Raw genomic sequence first — 19,915 nt, forward strand, 5'->3', positions numbered from 1 at the left:
CTTTGAGGAAGAAAGCAAACTTGCTTTTGGATACTCAGAAAGAATATTAATTCTGAAAGGTGTGAAAAAATTTGAACACATAGTATGAAATGTGTTCTAACTGAGCAGCTTATTTCACTGTTAATGAAAAGACCCTTGATTTTTCTTGCATTTGTCAGGAAAATTTTCATAAAAGTATTAATTTACATAATTTTGTGCTTCAAACATTATTTGCAACTAAGATTTTTGTGAGTTAAATACTGTAAATTACAAAATGTATAAATAGTAACTTTGGAAACAAAACTGAGGGAAAACTTACATGAGATACCTAAATTTTTTCAGATTTTTAAGCCCTTTTAAAGGGACAGTTAGGGTTGCCTAAGCCAAAGGTTATCCTTGGATTGTTCCTCAAATTCCTCTTGTAGCCATTTACTCCAGTGGTATACTGAACACTTCCAGATACCAGTGTGTCTGTTGTGGTTTAATCCCTGCTGACATCTCTGCCCCACACAGCTGATTGCTTGCTCATTTTCCCCAGTGGGATGGGGGGGGAGGAGGGGGGGAATCAGAGAGATGAAAGTGAGAAAACTTATGGGTTGAGATAAAGACAGTTTAATAGGTAAAACAAAAGCTGCATTTGCAAGCGAAGGAATCCATTCACCACTTCCCATGGGCAAGCCATTTCCAGGAAAGCAGGGCTCTGTCACGCATAATGTTTACTGGGGAAGACAAGCACCATCACTCCAAGCAATCCCCCCCACTTCCTTCTTCCCTCAGCTTTGCATGCTGACCATGATAACATTATGGTATGGGATATTTCTTGGGTCAGTTGGGGTCATCTGTCCTGGCTGTGTCCCTCACAGCCTCCTGTGCACCCTCAGCCACTTGTTGCTGCAGTGGTGTGAGGGGTAGAAAAGGCATTGACCCTGTGTAACCACTGCTCAGTAATAGCTAAATCATCCTTGTGTTATCAACATGGTATTCAGCACAAATCCAAAACATAGCCCTATATCAGCCACCATAAAGAAAATTAACTCTATCCCAGCCAAACCCAGCACAATCTCTTAAAAGGTACATCCACAGTTAGCACAGCTCTTGTGCTAAAGAGGTAATAGAGAGGGTTTTATTTAGAACTTTATTTTACTAGACAGGATGGCAGCCATGGAAAAAAAAAAGTGAGAGAACTCGGTTCTGTGGTTTAAAGACTGCTTAGTTTATTTACCAAGGCAAAACCGACCTTATAATGGAATCTATAATGACCTATTCTAGGAAGAGGCAAAGGGCGGGAGCTAATTGCAGCCTACAACTACTTGAGAATGGGGAGCTCCCAAGGATAGTAGAGTCAAACTCTTCTCAACAGTGGAAGATGGTAAAACACAACGCAATGGCCACAAGTTGCAGCCCTGGGAAGTTTAGACTGGAAATTAACAGCAGTATTTAATTAGTGTGCAAGTGTCATCCTCCTTTTCCATAACCCATCCATCTATTTTAATATTATTAATGTTAACATCAAATATTAATTTCTTTGCAGCAGCTTTATAGTGACTTATTATTACACCATCACCGCTGTATGTAACAAATCTATTATTAATTCTTTTTGTCTTCCCTAGATTTTTTTTGTCCCTTAGGTAAGGGTGAGAATAAACATGGAAAGTAATCTAGGTAAGGTCTTACTAAAATATGGCACGGCAGAATAAATAAAGACAGGTTTATACTACATATATTAGATCTACTGCATTTATGCTTCCTCGAGTTAGTTTACTAAAGAAAATATGTGCCATGATATATGTTTACTAAACTATTTAAAAATTCGTATCTTTTTAGTGGCTTTTCCTTCAGAGATTGTTCTAAACTCTTGGCTATTCTTAGTACAGATCAAAGAGTCTCTGCTTGTTTGGTTTATCTATTCACTGTTCTCCTGTCAAAAAGTCTGACTTCCACCTGCATCGTTGTGTCAGGATTCTTGCTACTGAGTTTGAGATTGAGGCACCTTACAGTATTTCTACTGGAACAGAGATTGTTTAGATTCTTGACCTGAAGATACAGAGCTCATAGAACTTTTCTTTCACCTCAAATAGATTATCATTCTCTATTTGTACACAAACAGTAGAGGCTGTTTTTCTGCAAAGTAGTAAGCTTTACATCGGTTGCATGCTGTGGGCTTTCTTGAATTGGGTATCTCCTTTGGATGACTTTCAACAATAGTCTCTGTGAAGCAAACGAAGCACTCTCTTAACTTCTTTGGAATATATCTAGTGACCATTTTTATATAAAGCTACACCACATTTACTCTTGTACTTGGTCATGCTTTTCCTCAAGTTAAGCTTGAATTCCCAGCAGTAATCATCTGAAAAGAGGAAAACACATGGTTTGTGGAGGGCCTTCTGTTTGCCAGTTTTCATCAGTTCAGAAGTCAGTGCTGAACTTTCATCCAGTTTTTTGGAAGAGGTGATTAAACATTTTGCTGATCCTTCACAGTTGTTTTGTTTCCTTGTTTTTGTTTTTCCTAAATGGTCTATTAGTAAATGCCATTCTAGCAGTGTATTGCTCAAGCCAGGTGAAATTGTGTTAGGAAGTTTATCTGAACAAAGCAATTCAGAGCATCTCTGAACCTTATGTAAAGAGAAACATCTCTTTTCAGAGACTGTTCATAATTTATCTGGCTATAATTTGGCCTTTTATCAGATAGCTTGGAGGGTTTTTACTTTTGCTTACCTCTTCAGGGCTTTTTCAGCCCTGTCCCTGGGTAGGACTCCTGACATCCAAGATGTACAGCCACACTACCAGGAGTTCAGTTCTTGGCCTCTCACTACTTCCAGCTCCCAGATGATATTCCAGGTTTGTTACAGCTGTCATGCAGTTACTCATATTAGGATGCTTCTTCATGTTAAGATGCTTGCTTTTTCATCACATAGATTCATTCCACATAAATCTAGTGATTTGAAAACCCATCTCTGTGCTGTGTCAACAGAAAAATAGGCAGATCTAGAGAATAAAGAAGCCTACCCTAATTAAAGGATTATTCATTCCCTGGAGTTGCCTAATTTATTTTTTTTTTTTTCATTAACTATAGGAGAAGCCTAGACACCTGGCTTGAGCTAGATACCTGATTTCCATAGCTGAACTTGGGAGAAATGAGTTATGGTGTTCTAAAAGCATCATCTGCACGGTTGGTTTGTGCGGATTCTACAGCTCTTCCTTGCCTCTCACTCTGAGTCCCCTTAGCTTGGTTCTTACCAGTGAATGAACCCAACTGTTTTATAGGTGGAATTAATTTAAGTGTAGGAGTAGCTTTAGTGTATATAGTCTACATGTAAATGGCTTCAACTTTTAAATAACTCTTCACTATAAGTGAAGTAAGTATAGTTACTTACCTCAAGTTTACTTTAAGATGGTAAATATGTTTGCATTTTCAATAGAGCATGAAATAAGGCTTATTGAAGTACTTGTTTCCATTCAACATCTGCACGTGCTTTTATTTAATAGAAAGGTATGCAAAAACCTGTTTGCAAAAAAACATGTTACTGATGTTGCCAACACGCTTTTTAGTAATTTATTTTACAGGCCAGCCTTTCTTTAAAGGTTTATAATGTTAGAATCTGGAGCCAGCAGGTAAATGGATGAAGTAATAAAGCTTATGTCTGTGAAACCCTGAGTGATGCTCACCAATCAGTATTACTACGTGAAAAATGGAAAAAAAACCAAACACCACCTCTAACAAATAAACAAAGAAAAAAAAAACAAAAACCCAAACAACAAAAAATCCCCAAACCAACAACCCAAACCTCATTGAAAGAGCCTTGCTGAAGGAGCTTATATTATTTTTAGTGCTTTTGCATGGTATACCTTTAAACATATTCTCGGTCTGATCACCATATGGCTCCCAAACTCCTTATTTTTCCCTTTAAAAGTATTTTAAACTGAGCTATGCTATTACATCTGTGTATGTCTCATTTAGGGTAACTTACATTTTGGCTCTCAACACTGAAAATATTTTCCAGCTCTCAAAGTCCAGTCTAACCTTCTTCCATTTTTAAAGCTCTAAATGAGGAGCTGCACTGCACATGTAACTGAAAGTACTGGAGCTGAACATCTCATAAGGAGAAGTTCTTGCCAGATTATATATACCTCATAGTTTAAGCAGGGCTGGCAGCCGTACAAGAGAAGCTGCTTTTTCAGAAAATCAACTCTTCAGGTTTTCAAAAAAAACCCAACCCACTTGTGTTTGATGATTTCTTTTTGAGTGTTCTAAATTAGGAGGGAAGAGGAATTTAAGGAACCATCTTTTTTCTTTATGTCCTATAGGTGCAACAGAAATACACAAACACAAATATTGCTTTTCACGGGCTTGCCCATTTACGTGCAGTTTGCCATGGAGGAGTTACTGACAATGATCTAACTTGGGTTAAAGAATTTCCCTGTAAATTCAAACCTGATTTTGTGTGTTGTTTTTAAATTCCAATTGACCCATTGTCTTTACTGGGACATCCTTCAATTTGGCTAAGCTGTGCTAGGAAAATTCATTTTGTGCCAGTAGTGATAATCACAAAGAGCATGAGGTGACTGTTCCACTTGGACAAGAGCTGTATTGTTACTTCCAGATGCTGTCTGTGTCAATTCTGTGATCTTAAATTGCACACAAGTTTTTTTTTCTAGGGTCTGTCTAAAAGCAAGGTGTAGTGACATGAAGTACCCATTAACAGACATCATTGCTGGGCTGAGGTTAGCTGGGTGATCACAGTGAAAGGCTCAGTTATGGCTTGCTTTTTGCATTTGGTGGCATTTAATAGCATTGACTTCCAGGTAGAAGGCATAAAGCCCTTCTGTTCAAGGCTGTTTTCCCCTGATTAATTAGGAGAGCCTCTGTTTTATATGGACGACGTAGTGGAAATGCCCTGTATTTCTATTTAGCTCTAGCATCCTAATGCTGCTTTTTTTAATTTTTGATGAATATATTCAGAAAAAAAGACACTTTGTACTTTCAACCAGATGTAACTTTCCAGGTATTTATAATAAACTTCAAGTTAATAGCTGTTGCTGCAAGGTCAGAACTTAATACTGAGGTACAGGCTAGAGGGGTTAATGCTTTGTTTAATATATTCCTAATGGTATGCAATTATTTTTGCACAGAAGTCTAATCTCAAGTTTTTAAAGTGAGATTAGCTGTAGCTAATCTTTATCTTTTTGAAACTCTCAACTCATTTAAAACTGTAATACAAGCAAATGCTTACTGTTATAATTACATTATAAATAATACATAAGAATAAGGCTAGCAAATTGCAGAATTACTTTGCTTATGGATAGAATTTCAAACTTAGAAATTTAAGATGTATAGTAAAATGCATAAGCACAGCATATCAGTTTTGCTGGAGAGTGCTGGTTACTGTTAAAGAGAATATTGTGTGGTGACTTCTAAATTTTTGCATTTATTTGCAAGAAATGCAGCTTGCATATAACTCCCTATAAATTAATCTCCCATTTTTTGTCATGTATTTTCTGTCTTAGAGGTAGAAGGAAAGGGGAAGGAGTTTATTTACAGTCAGTAAAATTGTTAACTAGTAAAGTGTCACTCCTGTTATTCATTGACAGATACTTCAGCTTTTTATGTTCGTGAAACACTTAACAAATAAAGTTGTTTAATCTAAACAAATACAGGCAGGTAGCTGTAAAAGCAGTTTAATTATTCGAGGAACCTTGTAAAGTACTGATACACCTTACTTCAAGTACAATATTTCGCTGATGGAAGGAAATTCTAACCAGTGATGGCAGAATGCACGTAATACTGTCTTGTACTCAGAGGTGAAGTACTACTGTTCATTCACTGATCACAAATACGGAAATGTTCAGAAAATGGACTTAGCTGCCAGGATCCTAAACATCTCTGTTGAATTGCAATGTTAGAGCTTTCACAGGTAACTTAGTGACATTTACATGGCAAAGTAATCTTGCGCAGGTAAAAAGCACTTGGCCAGGGGATGCTTTTTTATGTTGTTATTTAAAAATACTGGATATAACCTTTTTGGAGGTGACTATATACAGTAAGACTTATCAAGCTCAAGTCCCCTTCATTAGTCTGTGGATTCTATTTTCCAGAGCAGGGCCAGCATTTGCCCCCTCACTCCTTCCTGGCTGCCTGACTAGGAGTGGCTTCGCAGCATAGGCAGTGGATTTGTGACTCCACATCCTTTTCCGATGTCACTTGTCACTGCTGCTGCCTGCGTCTTCCCCATCACCTTGTGCCTCTTTCCAGCGCACCCTCACTGTTCTAGTTGCAAAGACATTTTCCTCATCCAGACAGCTATTAGCTGGAAATTTAATGATATGATGTCATTTTACCTAAATGCTTTGCACTGTGTTTGTGTAACATATGAAAACAAGTCATGACTAACTCAGGAAATGTTCCCCTCCTCTGCATTTCTGTCCTGTGGCTGTTCCAGGTGAGCCACAACGTACAGGGCCATTTCTCATGTTCATGTTTATTGGTAACCCTGTAAAGCAAAATGATGACCAGTGGGTGCGTAAGCAGTTCTAAGCATAAAATGTAATAATTACAAACATATAAACTTTTTGTGCCCATAGTATGTAACATGAACTTTTTTATCATAGGAACAGCAATTTGTCAATTTTCAGCAGTAGTTTAATACAGATCTAGCAGCATGTAAACTACACTGCAGTTAATGTTAAGTTGAAAAGTAAACTTTTTCTATTATTTTTCCCTTTTTAAAAAAGCTGTGTACATACAGAATGCATGAAGCCAGGCTGGATGGGATAATCTGGTCTAGTGGAAGATGTCCCTGCCCATGGCAGGGGGTTGAAATTAGATGAGCTTTAAGGTCCCTTCCAGCCCAAACCATTTTGTGATTCTGTAAGCTACTCCTGAACGGAAAAAAGGTCCCATTATAGAAGGATGGTAATAAAGCAATGTATTATATATATTCTTTTCATAGGCAAGTATAATTTCTAGCTTATTCACATATCAATGTAATGTCAACTTTTTGCAGTTTTACATATCAGATGTCTTTTAGTGTAGTGAATGAAAATTATGGTGAGATTAACCAAATAACTTTGTTGTTGTTTGTTTGTTTGTTTGTTTGTCACCCAAGGGAGCTACTATTAAAAGGGATGAACAGACTGGTGCAATTGTAGTGGCCAGGATAATGCGTGGGGGAGCTGCAGACAGAAGTGGTAAGATGTTGCTGCTTAGCACTAGCTATTCAAGTTCTAGAACCTGAACAAGATGAACTAAAATAGCATATGTTACAGAAATTAAATACTATCACAAACAAAAATACCTGGGGTCTGGACAGTTTTCCAAAGTGATATCTGAATACTGGTGAAAGTATTCTAAATTTTTTCCCCAATTCAGCTGCAACAAGTTATCTTTCAGTTAGCAGATACAGGGGTATTTTTTAAGTATATCATGGTTTGTTTCCACTTGAACACATTGCTTAGAAATTATGGTACATGCCAAGATTACAACTTGCTGGTGGATGAACTCAGGATAGTTGCATTGTTTTCTATTTGGGCATCCATTTAGAGTTTTAGCTGGTAACTCTCAAAATACCAGGACATCCTTGACTGCCATTGTTTAGTTTGGGATGCTCAAAGTCTGCAAGAACTCAAGCAAGTAGTCCTGGGTTATACTGTAAAGTGCTTCTTTTCACTGAAGAGACTCTAGAACAGCTGTGTTTCACACTTAGATGGGGTAATGGAGTAAGTCTAGATGTATATATATTGCTAAATTAGCAAGCATTTGTGCCACAAATTAGCACTCACAGCCTCAGTGATCGTTGTGGTACTTGCAGCTGTGTAGCAGTGAGAAAGTAGTATGAGTAGAAAAGCAATTGGCACAGACATTTTTTTCAAACATCTGCATAAAAGCTTGGAAAAGCCATAGAGAACTAATTTCAAGAGGAAGGAAGGGAGGTGAGTAAACCAACCATCTCAAACCTGTGAGGACAGTAGCTGTTGTTGTGCTCACCAGACATTCCCGCTTTTAAATTAGAGCTTAAAGCAGATGAACAAGGGAGAAAAAAGCTGGATGCTGATGGCATTTTTTTTGTATAACACATTGCTACACTTTACCAACTCCTCTTTGTCTTCTGTAGGTCTTATTCATGTTGGTGATGAATTGAGGGAAGTCAATGGGATTCCTGTGGACGATAAAAGACCTGAAGAAATAATACACATTTTGGTAAATACCAGAAGTTTTAAAATTAATATAGGGGAATGAAGAACAAGTAATTACACTTACGATTTCTGGTGTATTTCTTAGAAAAAAAGTATATTCTACAATAATGCCATTTCTTTCAGTGCCATCGTTTACAAACCTCTATTTCCTTTCTCTTAAAGAATTGTTTTCTGCGCATTATATATATACGCAATTACAGATTACTTCCAAAGAGTTAATGATGATAATATGGCTATAAATGTGTTGCAGATTGTTGCAGATCTCAGTGTATAATCTACAGTTTTTAAGGCTCACCATGATCTGTTGAATTAAAACTATTTTAAATTTATTCATTAATAAAGCGTTAACTCCATGTGAAAATTAATTCATAATACATATACTTAATAGACTGTATAAGTGGCATAGTAAGATTATATTTTACATAGATTTGCAATATATAGCCATATATATGATTATGTTTGCACTCTTCTGAACTGCACAGACTCTAAAGCCAACCTAATTACTCACTTATGGAGCACTATTGCAAATTAAGTAATTTAGACTTTTTCAGAGATATTTAATTATTTTACTAAGAAACCAATGAGGGTCATGACAGCTCCTTATATTCATGGTGTCGGAATTTCTAGATACATAAATGCCTTGCTGTCCAGCTGAATTGAGTGGCTGTCTCGCAGTTTTGGTTCATTAACCAAGATGATTAATTTCAAGTTTTAGTCTGCTGATATTCGTACTTGCTTTATGGTTTTGTATTCCCTATAGAAACATATTTCCCTGCAAAAATTAATATTTAAAAACCTATAGAAACACAATAGCACTAGGAAAAGGTGTGAACAATTTCCCCATTTACCTCCTTGAGGTACAATATAAACATCAAACGCTAGTTAGAGCTTGTTTCAAAAGTAACAATTATTGATTCCAGTCCTACGGCTGGTGAAATAAGAACTTGGCTGCTGCTTGTCAAACAGTGAGCTCTTGGATCGCAGACATGCCGGCAGAAGTATGTCTCGCTTGGTAGTGAATGGGCCTGTTTCCATTTTGCTTAAATCGTTGGCTGTCTGTTGCACTCTGCTAGTTTTATGAAACTTGTCAGCTTCATGCAATAGTAGCAGAGGCTCCAGCTGATTAGCACTTCCTTCAATAGCAAAATGTCACTGAGGCAGTGGGAATATATTGTGGTTAATAAGTAAAATGCAGCCAGACACATTTTAAGTGGGATATAGGGAAAGATGAATGGATGAGGTGGTTGATGATGGCTAACTTGTTTTAAGATTTATAGTGGAGGGTTTTTTTTCCATTTAGTACACGTAATCTATTCAAATATGTTTTTCTTTTCTGTTTCTTAAAGTTGCCAAAAGAATAAATCCCCCCCCAATAGCTCTGTATGATAAATACGGCACAAGCATGTTTGACTGTTTCTTTTTTTTTTTGTTTCTTTTTTTTTTTGAAAAATGAAATGTTAGTTGGATTTTTCCAGGGATGTCCAAACTGTGCCAGAATTCCAGCAGTTCCTTCTAATATGCATACATTTTAGCTGTAGCATTTGCTCCTGCTTTCAGTGCAGAAGTGGGACCTCTGAAACATGCAGGTTTTAACAGTCCATCTCTGCCCCTCACTGAAGTAAATAAAATGGAGCATTTGAAGAGAATATTATAATCTTTGCAATGCAAAATTTGGTATGGTGAAGCTGTCAGACTCCACAGATCTTGCTTGGGAGAGGATAGATTCATTGTATTTGAGTATTTTTAAAGTAATTTGCATTTATTTTCCTTTTAAGAGTTCTTTGAAATGTACAGCTTTATTCTCAGTGTATTTTCTTTTCAAACATTCACCAGGCTCAGTCTCAAGGAGCAATTACATTTAAAATCATACCTAGTGTGAAGGAAGAAGTGCCAGTGAAGGAAGGCAAGGTAGGCAATACTATTCCAGAAACTATTGCAGTAACTGTTCCACTGAGGAACAAAATATTGTTTGCTTGGATGCCAGAACCAAGAATGTGATTTATTCCTCCAGATTTAATTTTCCTAATGTGACAATGTGTAGCAACTGTACACTTCAGTATTCATGTGCTGGATTTACAAGTGGGTGTAACATGGTTCTTAAGCCCTAACTCTACAGCTGTAAAGTCGACATAGGTAATCTTCTGTCATCTTAGAGGACCAGGCTTGCTTCCAAGTACTCCTTTTCTTCCATCATAAACTTGGTAGAAGACACTCGATAATACCTTGGTTCAAAAGTATCTTCTCTTCTGTTCCCCATATGGGCACACAACTCACATTTATAGATCTGTTTGCCTCAGATCATAGAGCCTTTACTACACTGGGGTTGTGGTTGCAGAAGCAATGAATTTAAAATTCACATATGAACTTCTATGTTTGATATCCATCAGGATGTTTCACAGCAGTTAATGTTTATTGCTTTACATTATCTAATTCAGTGGTTTTTAACAGCGTAAGTAAAATTGGATTACATTTAATATTTTGATTCTAAAGATAAAACACTGTTTGTTTCAGATGTTTATTAGAGCTCTGTTTGATTACGATCCTAATGAGGATAAAGCAATTCCTTGTAAAGAAGCTGGACTTGCTTTCAGAAAAGGAGATATCCTTCAGATCATGAGCCAGGATGATGCAACCTGGTGGCAGGCCAAACATGAAGGTGATGCCAATCCCAGAGCAGGCTTGATCCCTTCAAAGCATTTCCAGGAGAGGTGAGCTACTGAGAAGCATAGTTTCATTATTTTTTGTAGTAAGACAAGACAATTCTTTGCCGAGTTGTTAATTTAACATAGTTGTCATATGTAATGCTCATAGATTACATGGTATGATCAACCTGCATTTGCAACAGGACAGCTGAACTTGGAAACCTGTTGCTGAAGTACTTTGGATTTTCTTATTTGTCTGGCTAGAATTAATAATGACAAAACCTGATAGGATAATGCTGATCCAGATTGAAAGGAAAAACATATGGAAAATAGCACATCAGTATCTGTGTTCACACTGATGCACTATGCAGGAATAGGAACTGAAGCAGGTTTTGGAAAGCTTACAAAAATTTGAGGCTGAGGATTAAACTTTTTTAGATTGTCAGTAGATTTCATTGTTTTAAGTTGATTTCTTATAAAATCTCCTGGATATTTTGTAATAGTCTCATGATGTTAAGTGTTTATTAATCCCGAACTTGCTGTGAAAACTGAGGAGTTTGTGTCTTTCCCCTACTACCTCCCATTTCATAGGAGATTTGCAGTAAGAAGACCAGAAGTGCAGATTCAGCCACTGAAAATTTCCAACAGAAAGTCATGTAAGTCTGTTAACCTGGAATAGAAATCATACTCCAGATCTCTAACCTTATAAAATAGCAGTTTGTTTCAGCCCTGTGACTACAGGATGCATTTCTCCTGGGCACAATAGTTTCTTGAATACATTGTATCAGTAGGAAAATAAATATAAGAGCTGAAATTAAAAGCAGCTAGCTATTTATCTCAACCCTCCAACTTAGTTTTAGAAACACAGAGCTCAATTAGTGTTTTTATGTATAATATTTCAAAGATTGAAGGGTGTTTTTTCCCTGTTGAAATAGTATAGAATTGGCTCAACAGATTTTTTAATTTGGACTGCATCAGTACAGTGAAATTTATGTTGAGAGTGAGATAAAAGTTTGGATACTCTCCCCTTCTCTCCCCTGTATAGTTGGTGATTCTTTGCATCCTATGAAGTAGCACAGATTTTTAAAAGTCAGGACATTCTGTTCTTTGACAGGCTTTCACAGAACCAGTTTTTATTGTTTTTTAAACAAATTCATTCTTAACAGTCTCTGCTTTTAAATACTATAGTTGCACAATGGAAGAAAAATAAGCTCTAAGAAAGAGCAATACATCGAAACAAATATTTTCTTTCCACTGGAATTTACATCAACATCTGTTTTAAGTATCATTGCATATTTTACTTGACCTGTTATTTCTTTCAGTTGTACAGACTCATAACAAAGTGAGTACAATGTAAGAAACTATCACGCTTCAGTATGTTCTAAATCTCAAATACAAACATGTTTGTGAGTTGAACTAGAAATATTCAGAAAGTGATCTAAAATTTCCAGCCATTTTTCATTCCTTAACATTAAAACAAAAAGTATAGATACTATGGTGAACAGTGGATGCTGGCACACTAAGTGCAAAACTAAATGCTTTTAACTTTAGAACTTCTCACCAATGTTTCTATTGCAATTTCCCTAACTCCTTGCTATGGCTTTTGTGTTCTGAAATTCTTCGGTTATTGTTAGTTTTCTAATAATTTGCTATTTGATTGTGTGCCCTAATGCTATTGTTAACTCCAAAGCCCTTGATAAGCTTTGTAATTACAGTAATGGACTATGTGATTGCACTATAGCTTTTCTAATTTACATAGGTCTTAGAAACAAAGAGGAGTTTCTACAGCTTGTAGTAAATCTGTTGTTTTTCTAGGTTCTAGGTCAAGTTGCTCTGCCCCAGTTTTGGAAAAGTGTCTGATCCCAGGGTATAGCTATTTCTCTCTGTCCACTGTTCTTGAATCTGGATAATACCCTCAACAAGAGCCTTCAATTAAGGTGGCACTGATGCTTTTGAAGAGGTAAATCAGCTGCTGCAGCAACACTGCATGATTCCTTTTCTAATAGATTGCATCTTTTTAGTGACCTTCAAGTGAAAGGTTTTACAAGATGCATCTCACCCTTCCAAATAGACAGCCTGGACTTGATTGGGAATTGCCAAAATTGCAATCCAAAGAAGACCCATAGTATGTCTGCTATTGTTGTCTCTGCTGTTTCCACTAACTTTCCCTTAATTGGCTTAAACAAGGGAGAAGAGTTCCTCTCTTCCTCCACTTTCCTTTAAAACTTGACAGGTCAGGCAGCAGGCCTATTATCCTCTTTCAGACTTCGTTTAAACAAAGCAAGGTCCAGCTAAATATCATCTAGAAGGCAGTGGTGCCTCTTGATGGAGGAAAGACTGCAGACTAATGGAGGCTTGTAATTTTTTCTCTTCAACATTCTTAGGATAATCTGCTGCTATGTTTGCCAGATTTCCATGGGAGGAGGGGAAGTGCTATTCTGAATAGAGGTCCATCCCATTTTTCAAAGACAAAATATATTTTTAGTGCTGGGAGGGAATTCAGATCCTTCATGGAGGAGGAGGCATTTTAAGGACAGGAATTCAGGTATAGAAAAACTGCTGTGACTAGGATGGTGCTTGAGTTGCTCTCAGGAAAACCTTCCACTTGCTTGGCTTTTCCAGAAGATTCCATGTAAGCTGGGAAACTCCACACCCTTGTGATCTTTCTCAGGTTAGGCAGCTTTTTCATATTACCAAGCATGTCAGGAAAGCTGTGGAATGGAAGGACCCTGTCTGTATTTGTTCACAGCAATCATCTTGCCAGAACTGGAGGATGCTGGAAAATCTTGTATTGCTCAGCTGAGCAAAAACATACTGCCAGCATTGGAGACATGTAAGGAAGGTGACACAGAACAGAAATTTGGGAAGAACTTCTGGATCTGATTTTTTTTTTTTTTAGCCCTTTTCTGTTTTGTGGGGTATGGCCCACTGATTATTGTCCTCTAAAATTTTATTATTTAACAAGTTTCTGTGTCAGGAGGTGGGAAATTGGTAATGTTTTATTTCATCTGATTCTCTTTTAATCCTGTATACTGGCCTTCAGCTTGATACAGGGTTCTCCAATGTTTAGAAGGGTAATTGTGGGGGGAAACTGATGTTCTGCAGATCTTCACAAACTACCTGTATATTGAGAGGTTGCTTGCTATCACAGTTGATCCCATCCAATCTTATCACCTGAATTTTCTCAGCAGTTTGGAGGAAAAGGGCAGTTTGCCAGCTGATATTCTTATAGCTTCCCAAAGATGAAAAATCTGTTGACTTCAGCAGAGCTGCTAATAAAAGTCCCTTTCCTGACAGGACTAAGAGTTGCACTAGGAAGCTTTCTTGCAACATGGTAAGTAGCACTAAATGTCAGCCTGCTCTGCTCAGTTGACTCATTTCACAGATCCCACCTTTTGTAATGAGGAAGAAACCTGGGTACATGCCTTTGTTTTTAATAGGGAGAATCAAGGAGAAATATTATATTTTCTTAGATACCCAGAAAATCTGAGTCAGCTCTGGTTTCTTAAGTGGGCTTTCAGGGTGGTAGTGTCATTCTACTTGAAAGTTAATCTAAAAATCAGTTAAAATCATATAACATATGAGAAGTATTCTGCAACTTCTGGTTTTTCCTCTCTTCTCAAGCCAGTTCTGGAACTGCGAAGGACTGTTGTATTCATCTAGAGAAGAGCTCTCTGAAATACAGTCAATAACTGTATTATAGAAACATTACCATCCATCTATTATTTGCTTTGATAATTAAGTATGTTTCAAAACCTACATGGAGCTAGATTGGATTACTTTTGGGAAGCTATTTCCTATTTTGAATTTTTTAGTTTTTCAGCATAGCAATGCATGTTATTTAAAGTTGTTACTCTGTACACATACTTCTGTATCATAAATTTGGAAGTAAAGTGGGCTTTTTTGGTGGTGCTTGTATGTGCACACATATCAAGGAAAGAGAATGGAGGTTACTTTCCACAGAACGTTTTTAGCAAGAATAATTTGCATTGAAAAAAAAAACCAAAACAACCAGAAACCTAAACCAATCAGTTTATAATAGAAATGTCAATTTCTTAGTTCAGTTTAATAGCCAAGTCAACTGTTTCATTATGTCTCTGTGTGTAGTACAAGTAAATAGCTTAGTTTTGTGGAAGATACACATGCACCCCTCTCCCTGCAGTTAGCCATTTTCTTGAAAGGCAAAATAGAATCATTCTCACATTGCACAAGTCAAAGTGAAAAACCTTTAATATGTCATGTGTATACTGGAGGAGGAGGCAAACCAGTGTACACTCCTTCTTGAAAGGTAAGTGAAAACACGCATTTTCATGTGCAAATGGAGAAGGCACATAGTTGGTACCTGGGAGTAAGGTCAAAGGAAATTGGTAGTATAGGGGTAGCCTATGCTGACAAGAAATGGTTTTACACTGAGGGGAAGACATAGAGAAAGTAGGAATAAAAAAAAGGGAAAAGCAGGCAAGTGAAATTTTGTATGGAGGATGAAGAAAAGAAGAAAGTATTGCAACCAGGGCACTGGAAGAGCAGACGGACAAAAGCTGTCCATCAGCCCCATTAGGCAAAATCCCACAAAGAAATTACTAGATTAATGCAATTAACAGTAATAAACAAGAGCATTACTATAGTTTAGTTGTTTCTTGATTCATTTTAAATCAAACACTAATGTATTTGCTTTCATATTCACCATTTCAAAAATTTAATGATTACTAATAGGAACTCTTGACTTCTTTTTGTTTGCTCTTATTGGCAGAAAACCTCGATAAATTCAACATTAATATATGATAAGTTTTAAAAGCATAAGTGGTAGTTAGATGTGCTGACCCACTGGTAAGATTGATAGTGGTACTTCCCAGGTTCTGAATTAGTGCAGAACTGATGGAGGGATAACAAACCTCTCAAACATTTTCAACATTTTTCTCAGTAACTAATAGGACTTTTTGGCAAATAGCAGCATTCTGCATTAATACTATGGGAAATTATAATGGGGGAAAAATGCTAAGAAAAAGCAGCATAGAAAAGAAAATAGGAAAATGGAACAAAAGGAACAGAGATGCATGAGATTCTGTGAGTAGACTAACTGTGTGCTGGGATGGTGAACATCCAGTATACCTGCACCTGGGGTGAGAGGGAGCTCTGTGGGGGGAGGTACAGTACAGGTGTGTCTGGTTGCATGCAATAGGCTTTGGTATGCCTGAGCATGTGAGCCACTGCTGAATGCCAGCTCTGCAGAAACTTGCTCACCTGGTATTCCTTAATAATACTTAACAGCATTCCTGGCTTTAGGTCACTTTAGCTTGGGCATAACTTTGTAGACAGAGTTGGCTCTGTGAGTTCTCCTGTCACTGCATCCTGGCTAACTACAAGCAACATAACACTCAGTACGGGGAAGAATTAATTTGTTCAATAGCTCCCAGTCTGTTAACTTGAATACAGAGACTGCTCATGTTCTGACTGTAGTAGTCATTGCCAACAAACATGATCATTCTTGCATTTGTAGCTTACTTTAATTTGTAAATAAAACAGTGATCACCTGTTTTTTTGAGGGAAAAAGAAATATGTTTCTTTGAATAACAATCAAATGACTTACTGCTCTGCAGATGTTATAAACTACAATAATCAGCCAAGACATTATATTCCTTCAGCATAATTTTGCTTTCACAGTGGTTACTGTGTTTATTCTTATGTTATATATGTGTTGTCTCTGGTATGAAAATTACTGGTAACTTTATATTTTCTACTAGCGTAGCCTGTAACTTCTGTTAACTTGTGCAGTGCATGCATATGTGTATGTGTATATCCATACCCAGTGTGTATAGTTATATATAAATATGTATATGTATGGAGCATATATGACAGAGCTGTTAGGAAATGTCTTTTCCATGAAAATACATTTGTTCTGTATATTTAATGCTAAATGTAAATACTGTGGCAAAGCCGTCATCGTATAGTTTTTCTAGGGCTTAAAAGCCATTTTACTTTCAATTTTGATTTACCATATGTGATTGGCATTGCATGAGCAAGAGGAAATATTTAACTGTAGCCAAATGGTGTTCATTCGAACAAGATGTAACCCAGTTTATCCATAGATGAGTGTCTTGTGAATTGAAGATTGTGTTCTGCCAACAAAAGAATTTAAACAGGCTAAAAGAATGAATGCTTTGTGCCACTTTTATTTGAAGAACAAACATTTAGGATAAATGTATAGGACATTTTTCCTTGTTAGAATCGCTGTACAATCTTAACTTAGCCTTTCTTCTCAGTATTTTTCTGTGTTCATATTTGAAACTTGATTGCCCACCTGCAGATAGTTATGAGTACAACCAAAAAGTAAACCAGACCTGTAGAGTAAAATTAGCACATTAGCATCTTTGTTCAGAAGTCTTCTGTCCTTACAAATATTAACTTCCTGCTACCACAGAGAAATTAAGGAAACCTGAAGTTGGATGACATGTGAGTCAAGGTCACGAGACAGAAGTGGAAGCGGATCTCATAAACTCTTGCTCTTTCCTTCACAGCAAGACTATCTTCATCTTCCAAGTTATCTTGGTAGCTATGCTGTTATCTGATGATAAGAGGATTAAATTAGATCACCTTAAGTTTCCTATAGCATGAACATGTATCGTTCAATCTACAAAAATCTATAGGATAAAAACCTGCAAAACAGTATAAATGTCGATTGCTACGTGGGGCTGTTCACCACTAAAGTATCAGGAGTGTTGAGTATATCCACTGTAACACAGGTCATTGTTATGTCACGATTTCTTGCTTACTAGAGCAAAATAAAATTTAAGGGATAGTGTAACTTGCTTGTGATAAGAAGCTAGAACGGAGCTGCTGAATCTAATTTTAGACTGAGAAGCATTTAAGTATGATTCCTTGATGGAAATTTTGTTGAAAAAAGCCAGCAAAAGCTAAACATTTTAATCTGGTGCTGGACTGCTCCAAAGAGTTGAGGAAGTTCCTGGAGTGGCACTAGTTTTGAGCTTCTTAACTAATATAATTTAGGTGGGGCCCCCGAAACCAAATCTTAATATATTTCAGTTAAAATGCATACAGAAATACAGTGTATGTGATACTGTTTTGTGTTGTTGTAGTTTAGCATATTTGCTACACTGAAATCTTTCTAAAACGAATAAAAACACCTACTTCCTAACCTTCCTTTATGCTTGTGTTTCCTATTTCTTTTTTCCCCACTTATGTCTTGGTTGTGCTTTGTTTTTTTCTTTCATAAACCTGTACCATGACTATTTTCTTTGTAACTTCCTCTCCCTTCTTGCAACACTACATTTAATTGATGGTATTTCTTCTTTTCTCAGTGTTTTATTTGCTGCTTGTTGCCTTATGTTGGTTTTGGGTATTTTTGTTTTCCCATAAAATTTCCTTATCTTTACTCTCTGTCTCCTTTTAGTCTCTTATTTATTCCTTCCAGATAAACAACTCTGTTTCCTTTCTCACCCCAATTTTGTGAAACTGTTGGCCTGAGATCTATCCCACTTTTCTGTGTCTCTAAATTTTGGAATTCAAGCATGTGTCTAGGCGTATCTACTGCATATGTACAACTGCTTCAGACACACAGACCTGTATTAGTTAGTGGTGAATCACAGTACAAAGTTTCCTGGCAAATATAACCTGTGGCTTTACCAGTGACGGGCCTGGTAAAATTCAGATTGGGAGCTACATGTAGATGACTTTCATAGCTGTATTAAGTTATGAAGACCCACTAATTTCTTAATTCTTTTCATTATAGACTGCTACCTTTATCCTTAGGAGTAGCCCAAGGGAAGGAAGGTTTTTAACAAAATACAGAAAGTTCAGAACTCCTTCACTTTATCTGTGTTAAACTTCAGCTTTTAGAAATTTTGCCTTATGCTCTCTGGGATCAGCTTACTCAGTTGGAATCCTGATGTTTTTGGTTTGTGGAGAAGACTATTCCTTTTCCTAGGATGGGTAGCCCAGGAGCCTGGGTTCCCCTCATATGTTCTCAGTCCTCCTGCTGTAGCTTCACCGTCTCCCATGCTTGTGGGTCTTCTCTGGAAGTCTGCAGTGATCAGGGTAGAGTTAGTCTATAGCTGTGTGTACACACAGACCTCTTTTTCTCCTGGTCCTTTCATGTTTATAAAGGAGGACTTGTTTCCAATGATAAAATACAAACAGAATACTTTAAAATGCATAGTCACTAGTTAAGTCAAAGAACTTTGTTGAATTTGAGATATTTTGATGTGAATTGAGCCATTAGTGACTTGTTTTTGGAAGGCACATTGCAGCTTCTTGATAGTGATAGAAATGAAAATATAGAATAATTTGTCATACATATCAGGAAATGTAAGAGGTCTCTCAGCACAGAGGAGAAAGAAATAGTACCTGGAAGCCAGCCTGCCATCCCAGGTCCAGCTTGAGGGCATCTGTCATTTCAAGAACTGGAAGCTTTTAAGGTCAGGAGAAGAAAAGGGATCCAACACTTTCAGTCTCAACTCACAAAACTGTTGGCACTTTTAAGACACCAGATGTGTTCAACCAAGCAGTGCTCACCTTAAAGGACTTTCCAGCGTACTAAAACCATGTGGTCACCTTGAGTGTAGACATAAACTTTAAATAAGATTCAGAGATGTCTTCCAAATTAATATTTTGAAACATAAGTCCTCAAGAAAAAGATACCATGAAATGATTCTGTATTTCTCATGCTGGCAGAAGACTCTTGTATCTGCTATGTGCCGTGAACTGGGAAAAGCTCTTCCATGTAGTGAGATAGACAGGAGACTTTTGACCTAGCCTTTGTTTGATACATCAGTTACACATGAAAGATTGTAAAATATCTCTTGAATTATGTCTTCACATTCCAAGGAAAGATAATGCATCATGAAACCTCCTTGAAATATTTATATTTTAGGCATATTTATTCAGATTCCAAAGGAAATCTGAACGAGATATAGATTGTAAAAATCCCTATATAAATCTAGACCTTGGTATATGTCCTTCTGATCAAAAATTCATTATATTTATCTTGCTTTTCTTTAAAAGCCCAAAGATGATTGTAAAAATGTATGTTTTCCAGTATCAAGGAGGCAGAAATTTCTTGACTTACTATAGGTAAACAGAAAATTTGG

At 36.9% G+C, this 19,915-nt stretch overlaps 1 protein-coding gene and 1 long non-coding RNA gene across 3 annotated transcripts in view; both read left to right on the forward strand.

Annotated features, from left to right (window-relative positions):
* MPP7 (MAGUK p55 scaffold protein 7) overlaps positions 1–19,915 on the forward strand; it is a 155,189-nt gene that overhangs the window by 112,396 nt on the left and 22,878 nt on the right. For both annotated transcript variants that reach the window (XM_061351020.1, XM_061351027.1), the window contains exons 8-12: positions 7,083–7,164; positions 8,088–8,173; positions 10,003–10,077; positions 10,681–10,877; positions 11,403–11,467. In XM_061351020.1, the coding sequence (XP_061207004.1) occupies positions 7,083–7,164; positions 8,088–8,173; positions 10,003–10,077; positions 10,681–10,877; positions 11,403–11,467 (505 nt within the window). The remainder of the gene's footprint in view (positions 1–7,082; positions 7,165–8,087; positions 8,174–10,002; positions 10,078–10,680; positions 10,878–11,402; positions 11,468–19,915) is intronic.
* Positions 12,778–17,974, forward strand: LOC133211059 (uncharacterized). Its single transcript, XR_009725097.1, has 2 exons — positions 12,778–14,145; positions 17,230–17,974. It is a non-coding gene; the product is annotated as an uncharacterized LOC133211059 (long non-coding RNA).

This window comes from Neopsephotus bourkii, unplaced genomic scaffold, assembly GCF_033783945.1.
Source record: "Neopsephotus bourkii isolate Nb327-2 ecotype Australia unplaced genomic scaffold, CSIRO-AGI_Nbou_v1 NB_53, whole genome shotgun sequence".
Taxonomy (NCBI): domain Eukaryota; kingdom Metazoa; phylum Chordata; class Aves; order Psittaciformes; family Psittacidae; genus Neopsephotus; species Neopsephotus bourkii.